The 25,622-nt window shown below is 56.5% G+C and overlaps 1 protein-coding gene across 5 annotated transcripts in view; it reads right to left on the reverse strand.

Moving 5' to 3' along the window:
* The window catches only part of SMG6 (SMG6 nonsense mediated mRNA decay factor), an 86,675-nt gene that overhangs the window by 11,230 nt on the left and 49,823 nt on the right, over positions 1-25,622 (reverse strand). For all 5 annotated transcript variants that reach the window (XM_083480214.1, XM_083480213.1, XM_083480215.1 and 2 more), the window contains 3 exons: positions 19,815-20,016; positions 2,980-3,156; positions 749-895 (listed from right to left, as the gene is read on the reverse strand). In XM_083480214.1, coding sequence (XP_083336340.1) covers positions 749-895; positions 2,980-3,156; positions 19,815-20,016 — 526 coding nt within the window. The remainder of the gene's footprint in view (positions 1-748; positions 896-2,979; positions 3,157-19,814; positions 20,017-25,622) is intronic.

A 25,622-nucleotide genomic window follows, 5' to 3' on the forward strand; every position in this document is an offset into this window, starting at 1 on the left:
CCATTTGTCTAATTCTCTTTGAAAGCCACCCAGGTTGGTGGCCATCGCTGTCTCCTGCAGGAGAGAGTTCCACAATTTAACTTTGCATTGTGTGAAGGAGGAGTCCCCCCCCCCCGTGTCCTGAATCTCCCCACATTCAGCTTCTCTGGATGCTCACGAGATGCAGTGTTAGGAGAAAGGAAGGAAAGCTTATTTCTAGCCGCACCTCATGTATTTAATGTTTTTTGTTCACAGCTTATTTTTGCTGTACGTTTGTTAAACTCATCTGTTGGGTTTTTTTTTTAAGAAAGAATTCCACTTCTATGTTGCATGAAACATGTGAAAAGCCACCTTGGAACATTTTCAATGAAAGGCTGTTAGGAAATATTTAAAGCCAGGGGCCGGGAACCTTTTGCTCAGGCCTTAGGGCCACATTCCCCTCCAGGGGCCTCATGTGCAGGGCCAGAGGCAAGGGCACATCATGCACATTTAATTTAGCTTTCTACACTAGGCTAGCTTCTGCAGACACTCGGACACCTCCCCAAACCACGTGAAGTATTAAGCAGATCTAGAAAGGGGCTTGGGAGATTTCCAAGGGCCGGGTGCTGAGGCTTGGAGGGCCGAATTTGGAGCTTGAAGCTTCCTACCTCTGCTATAAGTAAATGGATACAGGCATACAAGCTGAGATTCCTGTGCTGCAGGGGTTGGACTAGATGACTCTGGGGACCCCTTCCAGCTTTACAATTCGACCACACGCCCCAATGCAAACCTGGATCTTGTCTTGCCGGCGCTGCTGTTCGGCCACCTTCCTGGTCAGCGCTTGCTTCTTGGCCCGCAGCTCCCTGATGTCCAGCTCTCCGCCGCTGCCGTCGGCCTCCGAGTCGTCCTCAAAAGCCTCGATCCGGACATCGTCCTCCTTGTCACCAGCCAGGAGGAGGGGAGGAAGAAGAAGAAGAAAAGAAAGGGTGGTTGGGAAGGACAATTGCAACAAAGGAAAGCTAGCAAGCTATATGCAGCGCTTTTGCTCCCCCCTCCCTGTTCCGTCTTCCCACCATGAACACTGGGAATCGCACGGCTGATCTCGCTGCAGGAGGATGGGAGCCCCTGTAGGGAACTACAATTCCCAGGGATCCTTGGGAGCAGGCGCTGCACCGTGGCTCACCCCTGCAAGAAACTCCTCCTGCTGCTACTGCTGGGAAAGGGGTGGAGAGGACCAAGGGCGGGGAGACGTTCCCCATCACAGAACTGCAGAGTTGGAAGGGACCCTGAGGGTCATCTAGCAATCGCAGCTGAAGGATTCCTGACAGACTCCACCACCTCCCAGCCCCTGGGCTCCTGCACTCAGGGACACGCAAGATATTCTGCTCCAAACCCCTTTTGGAAAAGGGGAAAGGAAGCAGCAGCAGCAGCAGCTGATTGGAGGTCCTTGGCTCCTCGGCCCAAGGCTGGGCAAAAGGGTCTCCCCAGCCTCAGAATCCGAAGTCTCTCCTCCTCTATCCTGCACAAGAACCTCAGAAGGGCCCGATGGATCAGGCCAGGGGCCCCTCCAGTCCAGCCTGCTGTCCCCACAAGCAGGATCTGAGCACAAGACCCTTCCCCCCTCCTGCAGTTCCCAGCGACTGGGATTCAGAAGTATTGCTGCCTCTGACCGTGGAGGCAGAGCCAAGCCCCTGGGCTAGTAGCCACTGACAGCCCTCTCCTCCTCTGTAAATTTGTCTGGTCCTCTTTTTAAACCTATCCACGTTGGCGGCCATCCCTGCCTCCAGTGGGAGGGAGTTCCAGAGTTCAACTCAGCACTGCGTGAAGGACTCTCTTTTATCCACCCTCAATTTCCCAACGTTCAGCTTCAACACATATCCTTGAGTTCTCACGTTATGAGTGACTTTTCTTTATCTGCTTTCTCTATGCCATGCATGACTTTTATAAACTTCTATTGTGTTGCCTCTCACTCGCCTTTTCTCTAAAGTAATCCTCAAAACTGCAACCTTCCTTCACGGAGGAGTCTCTCAATTCCCTCAATTATTTGGGCTGCCCTTTTCTGATCTTTCTCCCTGCTCTACAATATCCTCTTTCGGGTGAGGCGACCAGAACGGTCCTCCTCTGCGGATTTTATCTGTAAGCCGCCTTGTGTCCCGGTCAGGGAAGAAGGAGGGGTGTAAATAAACAAATCTGCCCCATCCTCTTTCAAAGCCACCTAGGCTGGTGGCTGCTTCCTGTGGGAGCGAGTTCCGCAGTTTCACCCTGTGGAGAACGAAGGAGGGCTTTCTTCTGCCTGCCACCCTCTTCCCGCTCTCTGACCTCCTGCGAGATCCTCCTCAAGGCAAGCGCAGCCTTGCAGAGCAGCTGGCAGGGATGCTGAACGAACACCAAGCGCTCACACACTCTCACACACGGACGGCCTGCAGAGAACCCCGGGCTACAGGAACAAGCCGGGGCAGAAAAACAAGAGGAGAAATTCCTTAATCACATCAGGATGTGTGTGTGTGAAAGAGAGAGCGCGAGAGGCAAAGGGAGGGCAGGGGAGAGAAGAGCCAGCACCAAGCCCCTCTCTTCCTGTACGTGGGTTGCTGCTCAGCGCTGCTTCTCACCCCCCCTCCACCGCCCCAATAAACTCGATCCTGAGCCTGAACCCTCACCCTGCTCTGCCTCCCACCCCCAAACCCTTTCCTGCTGGGCCTGAGCTGCACGTTATTAAAGCTGTGCCCCCCCACCCCGAAAGGAATCGTTATTTGGAAAGCGCATCTGGAACTCATCGCTGTTGCCAGAGAGAGAGAGAGAGAGAGAGAGACAGAGAAATAAAGGCTGCTGGCAGGAAGGGGCACATATGAGTGCAGCGGCGGCAGCAGCAGCAGCAGGACCCCCCCCCCAAAGGCTGGTCTTCCTCCTCCTCCTGGCCAGCTATAAATAGCGGGGAGCGCGGCCAGCCCAGGCCCCGCTGGGGCAATTGCTCCTGCTGCTGCCTGCGCTGATCTCTCTCCCCCCCCCCCCGCCCTCCGGTACCTGATCTTCCAGTTGTTTTCCCTCTTGGCTGGCTGCTTCCTTTCCCATGGCGTCTGGGACGGGGGCCACTGACACATACTTTCCACCCTTGAATGCCAGCAATGGCTCTTCTTGGCCACAGAGGGCTTCCAGGAAATACTTCAGCACAGTGACCCGCTTGCAGTCCGCCGCAATGACCTACGGAGGAGCCAGGATGAGAGAGATGGAGGGGGTGGGGACACACAACAAGATACAGAGGTCAGAGGGCATTGTCTGGGCAGGGGGGACGGGACAGGGCGCAGGCACGTAGCAGAGCCAGAGGGAGACCCGGGTTTGAGTCCTGCTGGCAACACGGGAGCAACCAACCTCTCCGACACTAAGCAGGCTGCTGGGCTGTTGGCCAGGAGAGGGGAGGGCATCTGTGGCTAAGGAGAGAAGCAGTGGGGTGTAGTGGTTAGTGTGCTGAGCGAAGGCCTGGGATCAAATCCCTGCTCAGCCAGGAAGCTCACCAGCCGACTTCGCCCTGGTCACTTGTCTCTCAGGCTCACACTCTACAGGGTTGTTGTGGAGATTGAAGGGAGAGAGGGAGAAGGCGCACACCATTGTGGGCTCCTTGGAGGAACAGCGGGATATCCTGTTCTCCAGATCCTCAGAGCTTTAAGTTGGAGATGCCAAACCTCCGATGGAGGGGGCGGCTCTTGTGGCATTATGAGAACGAGAGACTTCTCTGCCCACTGCGACTGCTCACGACAGCAAATGGGCTTCCGAGCTGGACTCCGCTCTGGGACCTTCCCTTTTATGCATCTATATTTAAACCATCGTATCTCTCTTTATCAATTTATATTTTTGAACCATCATACCTATATCAATCTCTAAACCTGGCAAACCTTTGAAGCAGTTGAAACAATAAAAGAGTTCAATACAATAACAGGTGGGAATGTAGATACAGAAAAGGGGAGCGTTTTAGGGTGCTCCAGCATGAGGGCCAGTTCCAGCCACATGTTGGATCCGCCCGGGAAAGAGGCTTTCCAGGTCTGGCAGGGCAAGCCGCCAAGGTGCCCCACTCCTGAAACCCGCAGGAGAGCCTCTGATGGGCACCAGGATGGCCAAGGCTGGCCAAAACTGTGCCACCCTTTTCCTCCTTGCGGGTCTCCCTTTGGCATCTAGGTGGCCACTGTGAGGAAAGGATGAGGGGCCAGATGGGCCACTGGCCTGATCCAGGAGGCTCTTGGACCAGACCAGCACCCTGCCTTCCCCAGTGGCCAAGAAGACACCCACAGCAGGGTTCGAAAGGGACGCCCTTTTCCTGCTGCACCTGCCCAGTGAACAGTGCTCAAGAGGGTAGACCGGGTGTCAGCAACCTTTTTCAGCCGAGGACCGGTCCACCGTCCCTCAGACCATGTGGGGGGCTGGACTATTTTTTTTGGGGGGGGGGGAATGAACAAATTCGTGTGTCCCACATATAACCCAGAGATGCATTTGAAATAAAAGGACACATTCTACTCATGTAAAAACACGCTGATTCCAGGACTGTCCATGGGCCAGATTGAGAAGGCGATTGGGCCACATCCGACCCACGGGCCTTAGGCTGCCTACCCCTGGGGTAGACTGTGCCTGGATGTGGAAGCTCCATGTGCCCATCAAGATCAGCAGCCCCTGCCAGCCCTCTCCTCCTCCTCCTTGGATATGTCCAATCCTCTCCAAAGCCTCTTACGCCAGCAGCCATCACTGCCCCGTGTTCCAAGTCAGTGACGCACCCGGGTGAAGAAATCCTTCCTCCTCTCGCCAGCCTGGGAGGGCTGCGATCCTTGACAGGCTCGGCTCTGATGGACAGGGCTGCCGGCAAGCTTCCGAGAGAGAGAGAGCCTGTAGGGCGGTCGAGCCAACATCCCTCATTGCTGAGGGAAGTGTGAGGAGGGAACCTGGGCTGGGGAGGGAGAGGAGGGAGGGCAGGCATCCCAGCATTGCTGGCGCAGACTCCTGCTCCTCCAGGCCCATTTCAAAGGCACAAAAAAGCTGCCCTCCTTCACTTCAGGGAATTGGTCTTCTGCTGTGGCCAGGTCCCCCCAGAAGGGATTTCAAGGTGAAAATGTAGACCCACCCACCCCACGTGGCAAGTGCCCATACTGGCTGACTGCAATGCCAGCCAGACAATGGAGTCACAGAACTGTAAAACTGGAAAGTACCCCCAAAGGTCATCCAGTCCAACCCCCTGCCATGTAGGAGTCACAGAAGCCCCAAGAGTCTGAGAAAAAAACGAGATGGGAAGCCACAGGATGGAAGACGGCGGCCGGACAGCTGTTCCCTCTGTGTCCTCAGCTCCTCCCGTCTTGTCCCATTCTGCGCTGCATCCTTCACTGAGCTACAGACCTTTCCGTGAAACTAAAGGAAGATTCTAGTCCTCATGGCTCTCAATAAAAGGCTGAAACAGGAACCTAGGAAGTGGCCTTATACCCAGTCAAACCAATGGTTCATTTAACACAATAGTGTCTACACTGACTGGCAGCAGCTCTCCAGGGTTTCAGGCAGGAGTCTCTCCCAGTCTAGGAAATAAAACAACTATTTGACTTTTAGAAGACGTGTGAAGGCAGTCCTGTACAGGGAGGTTTTAAATGTTTGATGTTTTATTGTGTTTTTAATATTTTGTTGGGAGCTGCCCAGAGTGGCTGGGACAACCTAGTCAGATGGGTGGCATATAAACAATAAAGTTATTATTATTATGACCTGGAGATGCCTTTGGGGGTTGAACCAGGAACCTGCTGCCTGCAAGACAGACGCTGTACGGCCCTCCCCGGCCTGCAGAGAAGACGGTGAGCCCTTTGGGCACAGTTGCCCTTGACTGTGAGCACTGGAGGCCTGGCCTGCGAGAGGGGATGCCTGCTGGCCAGGAGAAGGATCAAGGGGGAAGAAGCGTGCCCCACAAGCAGCACCAGCAGGGAGGCCCCCAGCACTCTCTGGGCCAAGAGGGAGGGGGTGAGGGGTGCTGCCCTAGCCCAGGTGGCTCCCTGTGGAGGCTGAGTCAGAGCTGCCTGGGCTGGTGGGGAAAGGCAGCTCTGCTCTGCCCGGGAGTGAGGAAGTGCTTGCACTTCCCCTGCCCCCTCGAGCTGCCAGCTTCCTCTCTGCTGCAGGGTAATCGGAGTCCCCTGGCGCATGGGCCATCAGCTGCCTCACCCCGCCGTGACCTCCCTGGCCTGACATTGCCCCCCACCCGGCAGGAAGCAGGGAACAGGCTGCAATGGGGGGGGGGAGGAGCTGCTCCCCCTCCCCAACAAGCGTGGGTCTGCCGGTGTGGGCAGAGAGCGAGCAAGAGGGGGTGTCTGTGGGACGCAGCCGAGGCGGGGAGGCCTCGGACGTGCCACAACTGGCCAGCACCCCACCTGGCCCGCCTTAAAGGGTTGGGGTATGGGAGCACCCTCTGAGCATCCAAGTCTGGGCACGGGCCTTGCATGAAGGAGATGCCAAGTTCAAGCCCCGAGGGCATCTGTCGGCAGGGGAAAAAACCACTCCTGTCTGAAAAGCCGCCCTGTGAAAGGGATCCTAGAAACAGAGCTCAGAGGGAACCGTGTGGGGTGCTCAGGATGGAACTGGCGCTGCCAAGGTCCTCTGAGAGTTCACGCCCCTTCTGGATCACTCTGGGTTTGGGGCAGGGACTGCGGCCCACCAATTCTGGTGCTGGCCCTTTGTGGCTCCTGGCTTCTCCCCCTCCGCCCAGCTCCTAAAGTTTCAATCCTGCGACTGGAAATGTTTCCCCTGCCCCACCCAGTGGACCTGACAGGAGACGGGTCTGGACGGGGGACAGAGTGCTGACTGGATGCTGGCAGGCCTGAGCCCCTGGCAAGACAGCGTGGCTCGCCCTGGCCTACCTTGTGGCGCGGCCGTGAGGGTGCGAAGGACGATAATGCACTCTTTGGCACCAGGTGCGTCATAAATCCCGCGACCGGGTTTGTGGGACGTAAGAACATGAGAAGAGGCTGCTGGATCAGGCCAGTGGGGGCCCCTCGAGTGCAGCGCCTCTTCCCAGAGTGATCGCCCAGGTGCCTCTTGTGGGAATAACCTCCGTTCAAGGGGTTTCCAGGGAAGCATTGGGGTGTTGCTGCAGAGAGAAGGCTGCGCTGGGAGAATCTGTGCATGGGGGGAAAGAGGTGGCAGGATCCGGCCAAGACTTGGGGCTCTGTGCCACACACACCAGAGGCACAAACTTCCCCTGCAGCTCACGTTCCCTGGACCACCTCGAAAGGAGGCTTGATTTACTGATCGCCTCCCCTCTGTTAATTCCTGACACCTTTTGGCTGGCTTTCACAGTTTGTCTGAAGCGCTTGGGAGCGAGAGAGCCAGCACAGGGTTGACACCAGCCTTGACTGGGAAAGGTCAACCTCGCCAGCTCCTTGGCAGCAAAGCTCGGCAGCTGCAGCACTGGTCCTCCCAGTGGGGGCAGGAGATGAGGTGGGGCTCAGGAGAAGGCCCAAAAGCTCTCCTGCCAAGGAGCTGGTGAAAGTGGCTGCCAGAGCCTCCCTTCCTCCTTTGCTGGCAGAGGCTCCTCGGAGCACTTAACAGGTGATTAAAACATCAGGACAGGAGAGACCCTGAGCCAAGCGCTCCCCTTGGCCACATTTGCACACCAGGGGAAACTGGAGGCAGCCCCATCTCTCTGCTCCCCTGACCATGCAGCTGCCCCTGTGGTTCCCAAAGTGGGTGGTGTCACCCCTTGGGGGCAGTGCAGTTTCCTGGCAAGGGGGCAGCAGGGGGGCACTGGAGGTGCAAAGGACTGTCGGACTGGGAAAGCTGGTTTCACTGCATCAATTTCACCCGTTTTGTTGAATTAAGTTACAATAGTTCCAACCGGATTTTGAGTAAATGTGCAACCAATTGTTCCTGTTATGAATTACATTGCGTTCGAGAAGACCACTATGCTGAATAATGTTTTTTATAGGGTAGGGGGCTCTGGGGAGGAGTTTGTGGAAACAAGGGGGTGGGGGCCTGAAAAAGTTTGGGAACCCCTGAGCAACGGGCCTATTTGCCGCCCAGTCCTGGCTGGAGGTCTGGCCCCTGAGGTCATGGCAGGCCATCGGGGCTCTGCGGCAGGAGTGGCGCAGGGGCTGGCAAGCTGGCCACCCTGAGCTGCAGGGCTGGGCTGAATCCCACCTGCAGCAGGAGCACCAGGCAGCCTGCTCTGTCCCTGGGGGAGGAGAACGTGGGTGCAAGCCTGGCAAAAGAGGTGGGCAGGATGATCTGGGAAGCAGGAGAGCGGCCTCATCCTCACTGGCTCTCTGGCTCGCCCACTTCCAGGGCAAGTCCCTGCCAGAGAGGGCACCAGAAGGTGCAGGCTCAGCAGAAGGGGTGGAGGCGTGGCATTTGGGGGCAGCGTTCCGCTGAGCTACCAACAAGTCATCAAAATGCTGTTCTGCAAAAAAAGGCTGAATCCTCTGCAACCGTTTTCGAGTCACGCAAACAAAGCAGCGCTTGCACAATATGCAATGGTGGGGGAGGGCCAAAGAGCCACTGCAGGCAAGCAAAGGCTCCCCAGCCCAGCCACAAAAGCCTCGCTGTTTTCCACGACTGTGGTGGCTGCTGCCCACATGCTGTCAAACCTCCTTGGCAGACTCAAACAAACCCAAGCTTCTAATTCTGCTGCTGCCAAAACCTGAAACAGATGCAGAATCCTGCAGTGGCAGGAAGTGCTTGCGGCAGCCATGGAGCAGCACCCACCTAAGAAGAAAGAGCCTGCTGGATCAGGCCAGTGGCCTATCTAGTCCAGCATCCTGTTCTCGCAGGGGCCGACCAGATGCCTGGGAGAAACCTGCAAGCAGGATTTGAACACAGGAGCCTTCTCCCCTCCTGCCTGCTGTTTTCAGCAACTGGCATTCAGAAGCATCGCTGCCTCTGGCTGTGCAGAGAGCTGAGCCTTGGGGGCTAGCAGCCTCCTCCAGGAATGTGTCTACTCCTCTCTGAAAGCCATTCAAGTTGGTGGCCATCTTTGCCTCCTGAGGGAATGAGTTCCGCAGTTTAACTGGGCACTGCGTGAAGAAGGACTTTCTTCTATCTGTCCCAAATCTTGCAGCTATGGACAACCTCGGCAGAACAGGAAGAGTCGAGGGTGACCTGGGGAGGCTTTACAAGGGCAGAGAGAGAGAGACCGAGGGAGCTTTCACTTCCTGTCCGGACACCACAAAAGTGCCTCGCTGCTGCTGCTCCAGCCTTGGGCAAGCGGCACGTCCTAATCTGGGCCCTTGCTCTGCCTCCCTCCTATTCACAGGCGCTGGGACGTGTCTTTTTCAAGGGCTGAAAGCCTTCCGAAGGTGGCCGGGGCCTGTCCAGGGGCCTGGATCCATCCCTTCCGCGCCTGTTCTTCCTCCTCCCTGGTTCCTCCGGAGGAGGAGAGGGTCGGAGGGGAGGAAGCCCCCGTCCTTCCCCTCCCTCCCCTCCACGCCCTCAACATGATCTAGCTCTTGGCGGAACGGCTGGCCAGACATTACCCGTGCTGGTGGAGCAGGAGCAGGAGCGTTCCAAGGAGCTGCTGCAGGGACCCAGAGAGGAGGAGGCGGGGGCACCAGGAGGGTGGGGGGAGCAGGCCAGAGAAACGGGGAGAGGCTCAGCTCTGGGAGTTCAAGGCAGGGTTGATGGGCTCTCTCGCTGGCTCTCTGGCTCGAGAGGGACATCCCACATTTCAGGGAGCTGCGACTCCGCAATCCATCTCCAATCTGCCGAGAGCCCAGCTGGGCAGGCACCTCTCCACATCCTCTTCCCCCGCCCTGCACCTTCAGCAACAAATCTCAAGCCTTGATCGGAGTTAGCTCAGCGTTTCCGAGCCTCTGACAGGAGATGGGAGGTGGGGATGGGCCACAGCTGGCCAGCTGCAAACCTGGGCGTAGTTTGTTCCGCTGCCCGTGGGCCAGGCAAGACCTCTCTCTCTCTCCAGATGAGGCTTCTCCTACCGGCTGCCTCCCCAGGCAGGTCCTCCTGCCAGCAAAGAGCAGGAAAGATTTTCCAGCCCATTGTCTTATCCGCCCCAAGATGCACATTTCTCCCCACTCGCTGCTGCCAGCTGCGTCTCTTCCCCAGGCACGGGGCGTCCTGGAAAGAGAGATACTTGCCATGGAGGAGGACAGGGGAGGAATGTTCTGCAACACTGCTTCTTCTCCATGTCACCCCACAACAGGGCACCCCAGATGAAGGGGTGGGGAGGCAGCAATGCTACCGAATGCCAACTGCTGGAAGCCACAGGAGCGGAAAGGGCTCTGCCTGTGGCTTTTCCATTCAGGCATCTGGTTGGCCATTGTGAGAGCCGCTGGATGTTGGACTAGGTAGGCCACTGGCAAGGTCCAGAGAGCGAGCAGAGAACCAGGCTCAAGCCCCATCTTGGAGGGACTATTGTGGGGCAGATCTGTGGAGCCAGAAGGAGCCAAGCATGCCCCCCTGGCCCTGAGAGAAAGGTGCCCCCCAGCATCCCCGGCAGACGTCCTTTGAGGAGGGAACTGTGGCTCAGGGGTAAGGCACCCTCCTCTCCTCCCACCCCAACGGAGAGGGACTCTACCTCCATGCAGAAGGGTGTGAAAAAGGGAGCCTTTGCCAGGAGTTAGAAGAGGCGCTCACTCCTGGCTTGACAGCTCGTTCATTACACCAGGGAGAACCACCACCACCACCACCAGCAGCAGTGCCATAGAGCAAGTCCCTGCACAAAGCCCAGGGAAGAAAGGGGGGGTGTAAGGGTGCTGAAAAGAAATAACAGAATCATAGAGTTGGAAGGGATCCCCAAGGGTCATCTAGTCCAGCCCCCTGCCATCACAGCTAAAGATTCACAGAATTGGAGGGGGGTTCCTGCAGGGGTTGGGGCTGCTCTGGGCTGCTTCTGCCCCCAGGAGAGAGAGAGAGACAGTTCCCCTGGATGCAGGAGGGAGCCTCCATCCCTCCCCAGGCCCAACTTGCGGATGCCCCTGGAGGACTGAGCCTGGGACCTCCTTCTGCATGCCAAGCAGGAGTACTCCGCGGCACCTTCCTGCACCCTACACCCCAATTCACCCTGAATCTTGGGGGAGAGGCGTTACCAGAAACCATTTCCTTTTCCAGAAGCCACCCATAGGAAGGGAGGAATTTGGAGGACAAACCGGGTCACAGTCCTGGTGGGCTCACGAGCGTGGCCACAAATGGCATTGGGAGTTCCACCTTTCTACACCTCATGTTCATAATATTCTGGAGAGGGAGGGAGGTCAGGGGTTTGTGCAGGGTCAATGGCCCACCTAGTCCAGCCCCCTTTTCTCATGGATGGCGACCAACCAGATGCCCCCAAGGGAAACTCACAAGCAGGGTCTGAGCCCAAGAGGCGCACTCTCTCCTCCTGAGGTTTCCAGCCACTGGCACTCAGAAGCATGGCTGCCTCTGACCGGGCAGTCAGAGCAGAGCCACCACAGCGAGTGAATATCAACAGCCCTCTCCTCCTCCTCCATGAATATCTCCAATCCTCTTTAAAGCCATTCAGACTGGTGGCTATGACTGTTTCTTGTGGGAGGGCCACAGTTTGCCTGTGCCGCGTGAAGCAGTCCTTTATCTGACCGGAATTTGCTCAGAGAAAAGCTGAGGAGGTTTGGGCCCAGGGCCTGCAGTAAGCCCTGTCCTCCTCCTCCTCCATGCTGACAGGGTTGTTCCCCCCAGCAAGAGGCCAGCCCTCATGGAGGTGCCGGCTTCTCCCTCTCTGCGGAGGGAAGCTCACACCTTCTGCCTGGAGGGCTGCCTCTCTCTCCCCCCAGTTGCCTCCTGGTGACCCTGCTCTTGACACCCCGGCAACCAGGTGCAAATATTTCCCCACCAAGCCAGAGGCTCTGCTTTTCTCCCCTCGGGAGGCTCCTTGATGTAGATCCAAGGAAGGTGAGGACATCAAAGGGACTGTGCAGGTTCCCTCAAGAGAATCAGAGGGGGACTCACGCCAGCTTTCAAATGCAAATTTGCTCCAATTTCAGTACTTTTTTTTTAAAAAAAGCAAACCCCAAACCAGCACCACCACCAGCTTATAGATGTTTCTGGAGTCTAAAGGAAGCCAAGCTTGCCTGGAGGCACCTCTTTTGAGACAAAGCCCTGCAAACTCTCAGGAGGGGTCATCCGAATGGGGGATGTTGGGCACCTTCGCCCACCCTATGCAGACCTCGTGCAACTTGCCCATTGCACAACAGAGCTTGCTGCCCCTGGATATATTGTCAATGCTGTAAGGGGGCGTATTATAAATGAACAGTAACATTTCATGTCCCCAGCCCAAGAGCATTCTCCCCTTCTGTGGCTTCCATAAGAAGAGCTTGCTGGCTCAGGCCCATTGAGTCTGGCACCCTGTTCTCAGAGGATTATGAGGACTAGGAACTTGCCTCTTAAAAACAGCCCAAGAGGAGACTGCTGGGTCAGGCCAATGGCCCGTCTTGTCCAGCATCCTGTTTTCACTGTGGACAACCAGATGCTCGTTATGGGAAACCTGCAAGCAGGATTGGAGCACAAGAGCAACTCTCTGCTCCTGTGGCTTCCAGCAACTGGTATTTAGAAGCCTTGCCAGCTCTGACTGCAACACCTCTCTCCTCCAAGAGGACACTTCAAGAGCAGTGGCTCTTGCCCTCTGCAAACCCAGGGACTGTCTTCAGCCCAGATGTGCAGTTCGGCAACCACTTCTTAATTATTCTTTTTCAAACACAACGATTCTCCCACCTTCAGAGGAGGGGAACACCAGCCTAGGAGAGGGGCTTTCTCTGCAGGACCCCCTAAATTCTGGAAGTCCCTCTCTGCAGAGATCTACCTAACCATTGGTGGTTGGACCTTCTGAGGGACTCAACTCTATGGGTGCAATTTAGATGCTGCTCTAATCTATTTCGCTTGTTCTCTAATTGTAACGGCTTCATAAACGTTTGGTAATTGCATAAATATAGGGTTGAAACCTGCCCCGGGACCTTATGGTAAGAAATCCTATTAGCAAACAAATGTATTTGGATGGAGGTTAAGTGCTGCTGTTAAAAAGCCACCTCAGGTGACTCTGCAACCTGGAGACTGCAGGCAGGGACTCTGGAGCAGGGGCAGCCAACGGGGCACCCTCCGGGACTACACCTCCCAACTCCATCCCTGCCCACTGGCCGTGCTGCCTGCCAGGGCTGGTGGCCCACTCTGGAGGCTGACAGCACAGTCATGCAGTGCACACCCCACTCCAAGGCACCTCCAGAGGTCTTCTGTCCAGCAGTGCCAGCACAAAGGGAGGCTCTTTCCTGGTCCTGAGCAAGGACTGAGAGAGGATGCAGAGGCCGGTGGTCGGGATGGGCAGAAGAGGGGAAGCCGGGACGTCCCACCCACTGCCCGAAGTTGCCCAAGCCACTCTCTCTCTGGGTAGGAAGTTGGCCCTGCCTTGAGCCTCCAAAGAGGCATGGCTTGCAAGCCCAAAAACCACCTGCTTCCTGCTGGAAGGACCAGGGAGGGGTGGTCCTGATCCTTGTGCCCCCCTCCAAAAGCATAGGTGGGGTGCTCCATCCCTTCTGGAGAGAAGCTGCATCCCCAACCTTGAGCACATGCCCCCCACAATTGTGGCCACTCCATCAGCTGTCCTGGAGGTGGGGGCACCTCTGGCTGTGCCTTCCCAGCTCGGCCCTCGGATCCTTGCCACGGAGCCACATATTTTTTAAATTTGATGTTAATTATCTCCTCGGAATTACCGTACGCAGCCTCTCTCTGGGGATCCGAGGCAATTAAGGGGAGATAAATTTCGTTCCGCGGAGCGAGCTGTCAAGCGGATGAAGCAATTCCATTCCCCCATTTGAAGTGGGAGCTCTGGGTCATGCCTGGTTTATTTGAAACGGTGCCATCACCTCAAGCGGCTGATCTTATCTTGCGCCTCCCCCCCCCCAACGGCAGGGGCACTGCCGCAAGTGATGACACCTGGCCGGCCGCCAGCTCCTCCCAAGATGCAGCTGACACAAGAGAGGGGCCGCTGGGTGCTCCGATCCAAAGGAGGTTGGGGGGTGGGAGGAGCGCTGGGAAGGCTCAGGGCCTGAGTAAGAAAGAGTCTGCTGGATCAGGGCAGTGGCCCACCGAGCCCAGCCTCCTGTCCTCACAGGGGCCAGCCAGATAGATGCCTGGAAATCTGTGAGCAGGACCAGAGCCCCAGAGCCCTCTTCCCTCCTGGGGTTTCCAGCGGCTGGTTTTCTGAAGCATGGCTGCCTCCAACCATGGTGGCAAAGCCTAGGCACAATGGCCAGTGGCCATCCATAGCCCTCTTGTCCTCCATGAATTTGTTGAATGCCATCCCAGTTGGTAGCCATCCCTGCCTCCGGTGGGAGGGAGTTCCACAGATTAACCGCTGCATGAGGAAGCTCTTCCTTCTATTTGTCCTGAATGTTCCAACTTTCCGCTCCTTGGATTTTCGCGAGTCATGAGAAGAGCAAAACTTTCCCCTGCCACTTTCCTCATGCCGGGCATAATTCAATGCACTTCTGTCATGTCAGCTCTTGCCTTTTCTCTAAATTAAAAAGCTGACCTTTCCTCCCAGGGGAACCGCTACGTCCCCTTGATTGTTTCAGTTGCTTTTCCCCTGAACCTTCTCCTTGGAGGCTTTTAAGCAGCGGGTGGGTGGCCCTCTGTCTTGGATGCTCGGCTGAGATTCCCTTCCAACTCTATGATTCTTTGATTCTGTGAGGGGCCAAGCAGACGACCCAACGAGCAGCCCGAGAGCCGCCAGGACCAGAGCTTAAGAGCAGGGCTCTCCTGCTAGGGACTCCCCAGCAACAGGCATTCAGAGGAATGGGGCCTCTGGTGCTGGAGAGAGTATGCAGACAGCACAAGAAGAGCCTGGCTGCTGGATCAGGCCAGAGAGGGCCCATCTAATCCACCATCGCCATGGCCAACGGGATTCCCCCATGGGAAGCCCGCAAGCAAGCAGGACTGAGCGCAACAGCAGTCCCCACTTGGGTGTCCCAGAGGCATTTACATCATCTGGCGCTGGAGGGAGAAGAGAGCCCGTGGGGCCGCTGAGAGCCTTCCCCACCTCCATGAGTTTGCCTGGGGATCTGCCCTCTGTGAGGGATGCCTCAAGGCCTTTGGAAGGGAAGTCGATCCCTTGGCTCCTTTGCTCCCTGCAAGGAGGGCGAGTGTCTGAGCAGGGCCTAATCCTCCTCCTCTCCACCTGACCCTCACTGGTGCTCACCGCCCCTCCCCTTTCACCACTTCATTAAGCACGCTGGGATCCCCTGATGATCTTTCCAGAGGACCAGCAGCCCCTGGAAGGGAGAGGGCAGAAAAGCTGCTGAGTCCAGCATCATTCTTGGCCCAGAGGCTTGCTGAGATCCAAGCTGGCAAGGTGAGCGAGCTTTCGTGGGGTGGGATGCCACACTTTGCTAGTCCTCAATGACATTCCCTCCTGCCAGATTAATGCCAGCTTGGGCACCCATATGTCCCCAGTTGCTTCTATTTAAAGACACCTGAGTTTGAAGTTTCAATCTGTATATACGTGCAGAGCCTCTCCACCTGCCTTGCGGAAAGCAGGACCAGAGCCCCAGAGCCCTCTTCCCTTGGCCTCCTCGTTTTCTTGAAATCTTTCCATTCCAGCCGGCCATGACATAAATTCTGTAACTTTAAGGCGCAGTGCCTGGTGCCTGCTTTTTCCCTCCTCCCTTCCGACAGCTTTTCCTTTCATGCTGTGACTTTTTAGATTGTAAGCCTGAGCGGAGGGACCATCTTATCACTGACATCTGCAAGGTTGCTCTGGTGGTTTCTATGAAGTAATGTGCATTTGTTGCCTGGTTAACCAGTGGCGCCTTTTTAAAAGCGCATTATGGGGCTTTTGTTTTAGATTAAGCAACCAAACATCCCAGCCCTACAGTGTTCCCTCTGTGTGCTAACTATGCTAATAGCAACCTGCCCTTATGTGGCCAAGACAGGACCAGCCAAAGCGAAGAGGGAGGGGGGATGTCAGCCGGCTCAGACAGACCAAGGCTTGCAGGGGAACCAAAGCCAACAGAATTCCCCATAAGAGGCATCTGGTCGCCCACTGTCAGGACGGAATGCTGGCCTAGATGGGCTCCCTTTGGCCTGATCCAGAAGCTAGACTCTTCTTTGGTTCTTAAGAAGTCAGCAGGTGAGGCTCCGGAGAGCCACCGCAAGGCTGGGATAGAAAGAGGAGCCCACAGCCTGCAAGGTGGGCAAACTGGAGGGGGACTCAGCCCCTCCTCTCCACCCCACAATTCCTCACAGTGCAAGGGGGCTCTTCCTCGTGGGCGCATGCCTGGCTGGGTGCCCCCTGGCAGGCACCCAGCCTTGTGTCATCGCACCTGGGTGCAAGAAGCACTCCGTTGCCGCTGGGCCGTTTCCTCACCCCCTCCCCGCCGTCTTCCCGTCTTTCTACCTGCACAGCTGTTTCCTTCCTGGAGGCTGGAGCAGACCCCCCCCCCGCCTCAGTGGGACGCGAGAGGCTTCTGTAGGTGCTTGGGAACAAGACGGAACAGAAATCGCTTCACACCTGGCTCCGAAATTACAGAACGCTGGCGCCCGGCCAACGCAAGCCTGGCAGAGCCCCAGCTCCAGCGGACATCAATTACGAGGGGCCGACAGAGCCTCTGCTTCCCGCAAATCTGGGGCGCCCCAGAAAGGGAACCTTCGGCAGCCGCCCGAGACTTCCAGGTGGGAGCCTTTTCCCTCGGATTCCGCACCCGAGATTTATGGCTCAGTTCAGTCTGCCCCCCCCCAATCCCAGCTCTTCTTTCCCCTCCAAGTCAGAGACGCTCCTGCGGGTTTTCTCCAGGGCTCGCCTCTCCTTAGTCTCAATGCAAGACTGGCCTCAGATTTTAAAAATTTAATTTTCATAGAATCACAGAATTGTCGAGTTGGAAAGTATTTCAAGGGACATCCAGGACCACCGCCTGCAATGCAGGAATCTCAGCTAAAACATCCATGATTTTGATGGAAATGATAAATATTACAAAACAAACGATTGTTTGTCATCCAGAATTAATATTGCTGAACACTGTCAAAAGAATTGATCTCAGCAGCTGAAACAGTCATTGCAACTCAACAGAAAACAGCCCAAAATCTTGTATTTGGTACCCTCTGGAAGAAAGCTGGAATGGAGGAAATTAGGCACAGCTTGAGATTTTGAGAAGGGCTAGAACCTCTAGATGCTTTGAATATGGTTTGGAATTCCATTGTTACATATACAAGGGAAGTATCACTTTCAGGACAACTCTTGGTCCAAGCCTGGCAAATCTTGATCTAGACCATCAGACAAAACTGATATTCTTTACTTGGGACTCTGCAATTTTCACCCATGTGCAACTGCACTCATTCAAAGTGCCTGTTTCATAGTTTTGTTTTTCATTTTTTCATCTTTACCCGTTGTTGTAACTGTTCCCTGTCTTATATACATTATATAAATAAATTAAAGCTTTACAAAAAAAAATAAGGTTCCACTTGCCACAAGTCGCCCCTTGCTGAGTGCACAAGAAGTATTTGCCGGGGGTGTCATCCTGCCTCCCCCCAGCCGAAAGCAGAGGCAGCACACTCAGAGGCTGCAGCATTCCCTGTAAGGGACACCTGCATCACAGAGGCAGAAAGGGCACCCCAGAGTTCATTTAGTCCAACCCGCTGCTGGAGAGAGGGACCATATGCAAGGCGCTTTACAAGCCGCAGAAACAGCGAAATACACAACACAGGTTGTGTACCAGTCTGATCCAACTAAGTCATAATTAAAATATGTAACATTAAAATAAACAACTTCATATCAAATAAATGTAATATTCCATAATCCATTCAGGATATAATATTGCACAGGCCAAAAAATAAAAGCAGAGAGAGAGGAACTCTTGCTTCCACCCTGGATCTGAAGGAGGCAACCCCATCCCTGGGCGCGTTGCTTGTGACTGCACAATGAAAGGGGCCTGGTGCATGAAAAGGAGACCCCCCCCGTTGCCCCCCGTAGCAGATACAGCAGGAGAAACAGGCTGCTGCAAGGATATAGGGAGGGGGAGGAGGGGGGAACTCTCCTCTCTGGCTGGTCCTGCAAATGAGAAAAACACAGCCTGGTTTCTGCTGGGGGCCTTTGCTGGGACCTCGGGGTGGGGGGGGAGGGGCTCCTGGCCTTTTTTATTATGGGTATTTAAAAACCTCTCTTTCCTTTCTTCTTCCTCTTTTTTTGCTATTAACATGTGACATGCTTAGGGGACGGTACGGGTTTCAAGACCCCCTGTGCTCCAGTGTGCAAAAGGCATTAGCCCTTCCCGTCCCCCCGCACCTTGCCAGCTGGACTCTCGGTAGCCAAAGCCAGGGGTCTGCAGCCCAGAACGGGGCAGCCGCTACTGGCCTAGTCTCCTGCCCAAAGACTGGGATTCGAGGGGTAAAGCTCTTGGGGGCAGCATTCCCCCCCCTACCCCCCATACAGAAGGCAGGGACATGTGATGAAGTTGAGAGCTGGAAGATTCAGGGCAGATGAAAGCAAGTCCTTCTTTGTGAGCTATGGACCTCTCTTCCACAGGAGGCAGAGATGGCCACCCGCTTGGATGGCATTATAAGAGGATTGGACAAATCCATGGAGGAGGATAAAACTACTGATGGTTATTCACCCTAATGGCTCTGCTCTGATTCCAGAGTCAGAGGCGGTGATGCTTCTTAGTCTCAGGTTTGCCTTTAGGGCATCTCATGGGTGAGAAGAGGGTGCTGGGCCAGGTGGGCAATGGGCTTGATCCAGCAGGCTCTCCCTTTGTTCCTATCCAAGGCCCAAAGAGGAGAGCTCCCAACCCCAACTCAGGAGGTGTCATCTTCATAGGACATGGGTGCTAAGAGAGGCCTTGATCTGGGGCCAAGGGAGGCCATCGTTGGCGGGCTGTGCAGGGTCCAGAATTGCACCAAGCCAATGCAGAAATACCACAAGAGGGGAAGAGGGACTGCTCTTGCGCTCAAGCCCTGCTGGAGGGTTTCCTATTGGGGAATCTGGTTTGCCGACATGAGAACAAGATGCTGGGCGAGATCAGGCCCGTTTTATGTTCTACAAAAGAGGAAAGGGAGAGGTGACACGAGAGCCAGCTTCAAATAAGGAAGGGCTGTCACATGGAGGATGGAGCAAGCTTGTATTCTGCTGCTCCAGAGGCGAGGACGAGTGACAAGGAAGGGGATTCTGACCAAACATCAGGAAGAACTTTCTGAAGTGAAGAGCCATTCAGCAGTGGCTGAAGGTCCTGCCAGCGATTCTTCAGCTGTGATTCCTGCTTTGCAGGGGGTGGGCTAGAGGACCTTTGGGGATCCCTTTCAACTCTACAATTCTATGAACCCTAGAGAGCTGCTGCTGGTGGGGCAAGGGAAGCTGCAGGAGATCTGGCAGCCCCCCCCCAATAACCCTCACTGGGTGCTTCTTTTCACTTCCCCGCCAACCTTCTTTATCGCCCGGTCTTTAGAGGAAGAGAGATAGATCTGGCCGGCTTCCTCCTCACGCAGGGCTCTGCAGTCGGGGCGGGGAGGGGGGAGAGGAGGAGGAGGCTGCTCGGAGGAGCGTGATGCAAGCCATTTGGAGGAGCTGCAGAGAGCTGCCAACGCAAGCTGCGCTCTTTAAACAAGGGAGGAAATGACCGTATCTACGGCATGCCAGCGAGCGCACTCACAGACACACTCTCACACACACTCTCTTACACACACACACACACACACACACACACACAGCAAAAGGAAGTCAAGAGGGTTTTTCATGACACAGAGCGGGATGTCAGCGGCTAAAAGGTCGATATTTTCCCTTAACACCCTTTTCTCAATGACTTAATCGTGTTCCGTTTGCACAAAAATGCTTCCCAAGAAGAAACGGCCTGGAGGGTTGTGGAGGGGGGAGACAGAGAGGAGGAGGAGGAGGGGCGCCGTGCCCCGGCCCTGACCTTGTCCGAGGATTTCTCCACGTAGCAGGGCTCCTGGGGGGCGACCAGCAGCGGGACGAAACCCGAGAGCAGGCGGTCCTCCTCCAGGCTGAGCAGGGCCAGGTCCTCGTCCGGGTCCTTGTAGAGCGGCACCTCCGACTGGTTCACGGCCGTCAGGATGTTGCAGAAGTCGGCCAGGGTGGCCCACACGTCCACCGAGACCCTGCAGGGTGGGGAGAAGGAGGGGGGAGCTGAGCAAGGCAGGAGAGACCCCCATCCCCAGGACAGCGCAGACACTCTTGCTCCGGAGATGCAACTTCCCTGCAGGGCTGGGCACTCTGTTGCAGGCAAGGCGTGGGGACCCCTTCCCCTTCCCCTAAAGGATGCCTGCCCCCCATGTCACATAGGCTGGAGAGGCCTCTTCCCCGTTATCTATTGCATTTCTACCCCACTGTCTTCTCCAACGAGCTCAAGGGCATACATGCCATTCTCCTCTGTCCCAGCAAGGTGGCTCAGGCTGAGAGGCAAGAGGGGCTGGCCCCTAACGTCAGCCTGTGTGCTTCATGGCCGAGCGGAGATTTGAACCCTGGTCTCTCCCAGGCCCCAGTGCTGGACTCTAACCACTACACCGCCACTGTCTCTCAACTACTGAGCTCAACAGGGACTCTACGGAAGACAGCAGAGAAGAAAGGAAGAGGCCCAGAGACACAAGGGGCACACACACACGCACACCTTTAAGGCTCAAGGGGCCACAACTAACAGGCTTTGCCCGGTTGGGGAAGGATCTCGCAGAGAGAGCAAAGGGAAAGCACAGCGAAAGGAAGGGTAAGTTGCTCCGAGTCTGGTGGAGAGTGCCAGGCTCTTGGGCACCCACTGGGTGCCCACTCTCCTCACTTGCTATTGGAGCCATGCTGGCTCCTGGGGGAAGCATGACGACGGCTGTGGGAGGGCCAAACTGGGCCGGCCATGGCCCCCGAGTACCTGCTCTGCATGCAGCAGGCTCCAGCTTCAAACCCCAACGGCATCATCCCTGGGGAGGGCTGGGAAAGACACCTCCAGGGGATGCTGCCAGTCCCTGTAGGCAAAACGGACCTGGATGGTAGCTTCCTATATCCAGCTTCAACTCCTGGAAGCATCCCCATTAAACTGTGGGTAGCAGTTGCCAGCAACCAGCATTCGGAAGCACCGACCGTGGAGGCAGAGCACAGCCACCTTGGCGAGGAGCCCTCCAAAGCCTCCTCCTCTTCCTCCATGTGTTTGTGCAATGCTCTTTTCAGGCCATCCAGGTTGGTGGCCATCACTGCCTCCTGTGGCAGGGAGTTCCACAGTTCAACCCTGAAGAAGGGCTTTCTTTCGTCTGCCCTGACTCTCCCGACATCCAGCTTCAGGTATGTCGTGAGAGAGAGACACGAAAGGCGGGGTGGGGGTGTTTGCTGGCATCCTGACACCAGTTTCGCTTCTGGCCGCAGCTTCACCCTCAAAGGCACCCTGGGAGGAGGGTGTGTAGCGTGTGGGTGGCTCTCACACCCCGCAGAGCCGAGGGTGAGAACAGAGAGTGCCATTGGGGAGCGCTTTCAAGTGGTGCAAAGAGGGGCCTGGAAGAGCGTGTCACCATGGCTGGGGAAACCTCAGAAGCCAGGCTGGGCAGGGGAAGAGGAAGCAGAAAAAACGATGCAAAGCAGTCAAAAAGGGTGGAAATGGGCCAAGCAAGTGGTGCTCCCTTTGCAGCACTTTTCGCAGACTTGTGGTGTTGGAAGGGACCCCCAGGGATCATCCAGCACAACCCGCTGCAACACAGGAATCACCGCTGATGCAAGCTCTGTTTAAAAGCCCCTAGGGACCCCAAGGGTCCTCTAGTCCATCCCCCTGCAAGGCAGGAATTGCAGCTAAAGAACCCCAAGCAACAGACAGCCATTTTTTACCCCAATTCTCAAAGCAATCTCGCCCGGTTGCACAAGGCTGGTGGTGTCACCTGCAGCTGCCATCTTGGGCTCCAGAGGGACCTGGCACAGGCGCTCACTTTGAGGGCTTGCTCCCCAGCATTAAGGATTGCAGCCCCAAGAGGGAGTTGTGGACGATATTGACACCCTGCCCAATGACAAAACGTTAACTGGGTGCCTTGTAAAGAACTGTATTCTTGAGGGGCAGGAATGAAGTGATGAAAAACAGGAGGAGTCTCAGTGGCGCAGGACATGGCAGTCATTCCGAAGGCGTAGCTGTGCTTGGGGGTGGGTGAGCAGGGAGAGGAAAGGGGCACAGCTGGGCATGACCTTGGGGGCTGGTCACTGCCTCTCTCAGCTCAACCCACCTTGCAGGGTTGTTGCCAGGATTAAAAGGAGGAGGGGGAGAACCAGGGACACTCCTCAGAGAAAAAGGTGGACCAGAAATGCCAAAAAAGGAATGAGTAAATAAATATTGTTGGAAGCAGCCGGCCAAGGACAATGAGGGTCAGTTTGCAGAAGCAGGGGGTCATGTTCTCATGCTCACTCCTCAAACCTCTTTTCAAAAAGTGTTCGCTTTCAAGAGGGACGTTTTTCACCGTGGGACCAGAGAAAAGGGTCACTCCAGTGGCGGCAGGGAAAGGGAACCCCTTCCTTGCCCTCTCTCTCTGTGCCCGCTCACCCTGGGACCAGGAAAGGTCTTCCATCCTCGGGGCCTACGACAAGCCCCCTACCCAACACCTCTCCCCCCCCCCCAGCAAGTGGCTCCAGGTGGACAATCTGCACTCATTTATTTGCTGGAATCAACATGCGGGGAGGGGGAGGAGAGAGAAAAGCCTTGCACTGAAACGAAACATCTTGTTTTCAAGAGTGTCCTGGGAGCTGGGCGGAATGAGCTGCCATTAATCAAAGCCCAGCACACCATCAGCGCCTGCCTGCGCCCCCAGAGCCTGGGTCGGAGGGAGGGAGGCAGGGAGGAGGGGGCCCCAGATCGTGGCTCCCCCTCCCCACTTTGCCCCGGCCAGGTCTGGCTGTCAGAAACATTTAAAAGGTGGAAAACGCACACAGAGAGAAACAGGAGTAAATATGTGGGGCTTTTGGGGGGGGGCGCACGGGCGGACGATGTCCAAGGGTCCCCCATGATGTAATGGGAAAAGGCTTGGCTTGCGCTACCAGCTTGAAAATAAACAGAGCCTGGAGGGTTAAAAGGAACTGAACTTTCCACGAACTGCCCCCCCTCCAGATCCGCACCAGAGGAAATGTATATGAGCAACGGTGCTGCCCCCCCCGCCCTGCGCTGCCCCACGGCCCTGAGCTTATCCTCGGGGCCTTGGCTGCAGAGACAAGGGCCGGATGCAAGAGGACAGCTCTGGGCCACCTCCGACGTGCGGTGCTGCTGCCCATGGGGCGCGGGGAGGAAGGATTTGGCCAGGCTTTAGGCGGCCTGATGCTCCCAACCCCGCTGGCAGCCCCCACCAGCAGTGTGAGTCCCCCACCATCACCTGCCTGGGGCAGGAGGCTGGGAGGCGGCAGCAGAGGGAGGCAGAGACCCCAGGCTACGAGCCACAATGGCTCTTGGGCTTCCGAGGCTCTTGGGCTCTGCTTTCAGATTCCCCCCTGAGACGTCTGGTTGGCCATTGGGAGGGCAGGAGGCTGGGCCAGGTGAGCCCCTGGCCTGATCCGGCAGGGCTCCTCCTATGCTGCCATTGCCTCTATGGACTGGCAGAAGTGGCTTTCCAGGGGTCTCTGGCAGGGGCACCCCCAGCCCTTCCCAAAGCAGACTCCTTCTCCATGCAATTCAGGCACTTTGTTCCTGAGCTGCACCTCCTTCCCTCAAAAGCAAGGTCCCAGGCCTGACGGTCCTGAATTCAGGGTGGATTTCACAAGAACAGCTGCTTGACCCCCGGCTGGACTGGACTGGCTCTCCAGGGGTTCAGGGGGGGGGGATACTCCACTAGCCCTTCCCGGAGCTGCCCCGGGGGCTGAGCCTTGGGCCTTCTGCACACAAAGCGGGAGCTCTGTCCCCTGGGCCCCTGCTCACCACCTGACCTTGAGAAGGGTGTGAGAGCAAGGAAGGGCCCCCAAGAGCAATGCTCTAGGCCACAGGGCAGTTCTCCTTGGGGGCTGGGCAACCCCGAACCAGGCAGGGAGAATAGCCGCCTTCTCCCCAAAGCACGCCCTCCTGGACAGAGCAGCAAAGACCCCATTTGCTGGGATTGCCAGGCTGCAGGAGGAAGGGCCCGGGTGGGGCGAGGACTGCCCACCTTGCATCTGCCGCCCTTCTCCCAGCAAAGCCAGGCAATGTCTTTCCTTCCTTCGTCTTCCTGAATTCCTGGGCTCCAAGGGCAGGGAGTCTGCCCAGCCAGAGCAGGTCAGGGTGACCGGGAGGCTGAAATGGGGGCACAGCCTGGAGACGAAGGAAGCGGGGCATGGATGGTCGGGGCGGGGGTAGGGGGAAGGACTCTCTTCCGAAACTAACCTGGGTTGGGGGCGAGGCCTGGGCTCCGGAGGCTTGCAGGAAGGGATCCCCGAGTGCCGTGGGGCTGCCTGGGGCCTCCTCGCACGCACCCCCCTTCCCACGCGCTGAACGCCAAACACAATGACCCCATGTTCCAGGCCTGCGGGGGCCCCACGGAGGTGGCCGTTTCCTGTGTAATACCAGCCTGTTTAAACACTCGCACTCACCAGCCCCACAGCTGCAGCTCAAACCCGGAAGGAGTGCGGTGGAAGGAGCCCAGGGCTGCGCTCCAGATGGCAAACCGCTCAGGCCTTTTGCTCTTGCTTTGGGGGGGGGGGAGGGAAGGCAGCTCAGCCCAGCCGCCTCTCCCAGCAACTTCTTGCCAAGCCCCCATCCTGCTAAAAGCAGCCTCTACAGACAGGTTGCCCCCCTCCCAAAAGATGGCAAAGGTCAAAGAGCAGGAGGTGGCAGCTGGGGGTCCTCCCTCCCCACAGCTCTCCTGGGGGCTTGTTCCTTGGGCCACAGGCAAGTCCAAGGCGGAAGGGAGAGAGAGCTCTCCTGAGTGGGGCAAGGCTGTATGTGGGGTGTGCGTTTCTTATCCCTTCTAATCCCTTCCACCTCTCCATCTCCCTGGCGCATCTCCTCCTCAAATTACGTCCAAATAGTACCTGCATTGTTCTAACCTTTGATAATAAACAAAAATACCAACAAATACTACGGACCGGCAGCAAAAGATCCGTTTTAGCAAGCAGTCTTGTTCAAGCAGTTGTTTCATCGGGCGGCTCACTCCCAAAGTCAGTCATCGCTTGATGCATCCCAGCACTGCAGTGCGCTGGACTAGGTGAGCCTGGGGGTCTCTTCCAACCCTACAATTCTCTGGTAAGAACGCAAGAGGGGTCTGCTGGATCTGGCCAAAGGGGTCCTTCGAGTCCCACCTGCTCTCACAGCGGCCAAGCAAATGCCCCAACGCTCAAGCAGCATTTGAATGCAGGAGCTCCCCCCCCCCAAGGGCCACTTTCCCTCTCCCCCCAAGGAGCTTTGGCCAGGGCAGGAGGCGTCCCTGAACGCTGACCACCCCTCTGGGTTACCTGGGTGAGGAGGGTGCATCCCTGTCAAGTATCCTTTCACTACAGGGGGCTGGATTGGATGACCCTCGCATGCCCCTTCCGACTCTACCATTCTATGTGCATCAGAACAACCCCCTGGCTGAAATGTCACTGTACCAAAAAGCCACGTCTATTGCTCTGGCCACGCCTGCCACTAAACCCCACCGCATGGGGACCGTATGTGGGATGTGACATGGCGCTCCAGTCTTCCCTCTGCCCCCCACCCCAAGAAAAAGCCACTGCCACCCTTGGGCACAAAGGAGGCGTCCTTTCCTCTTTTTTCCTAAAGGGGTAAAAACAGTTCCCGGCTCTGGGCTCGGCGAAA

This window comes from Podarcis liolepis, assembly GCF_965112155.1.
Source record: "Podarcis liolepis genome assembly, chromosome: 16".
NCBI lineage: Eukaryota > Metazoa > Chordata > Lepidosauria > Squamata > Lacertidae > Podarcis > Podarcis liolepis.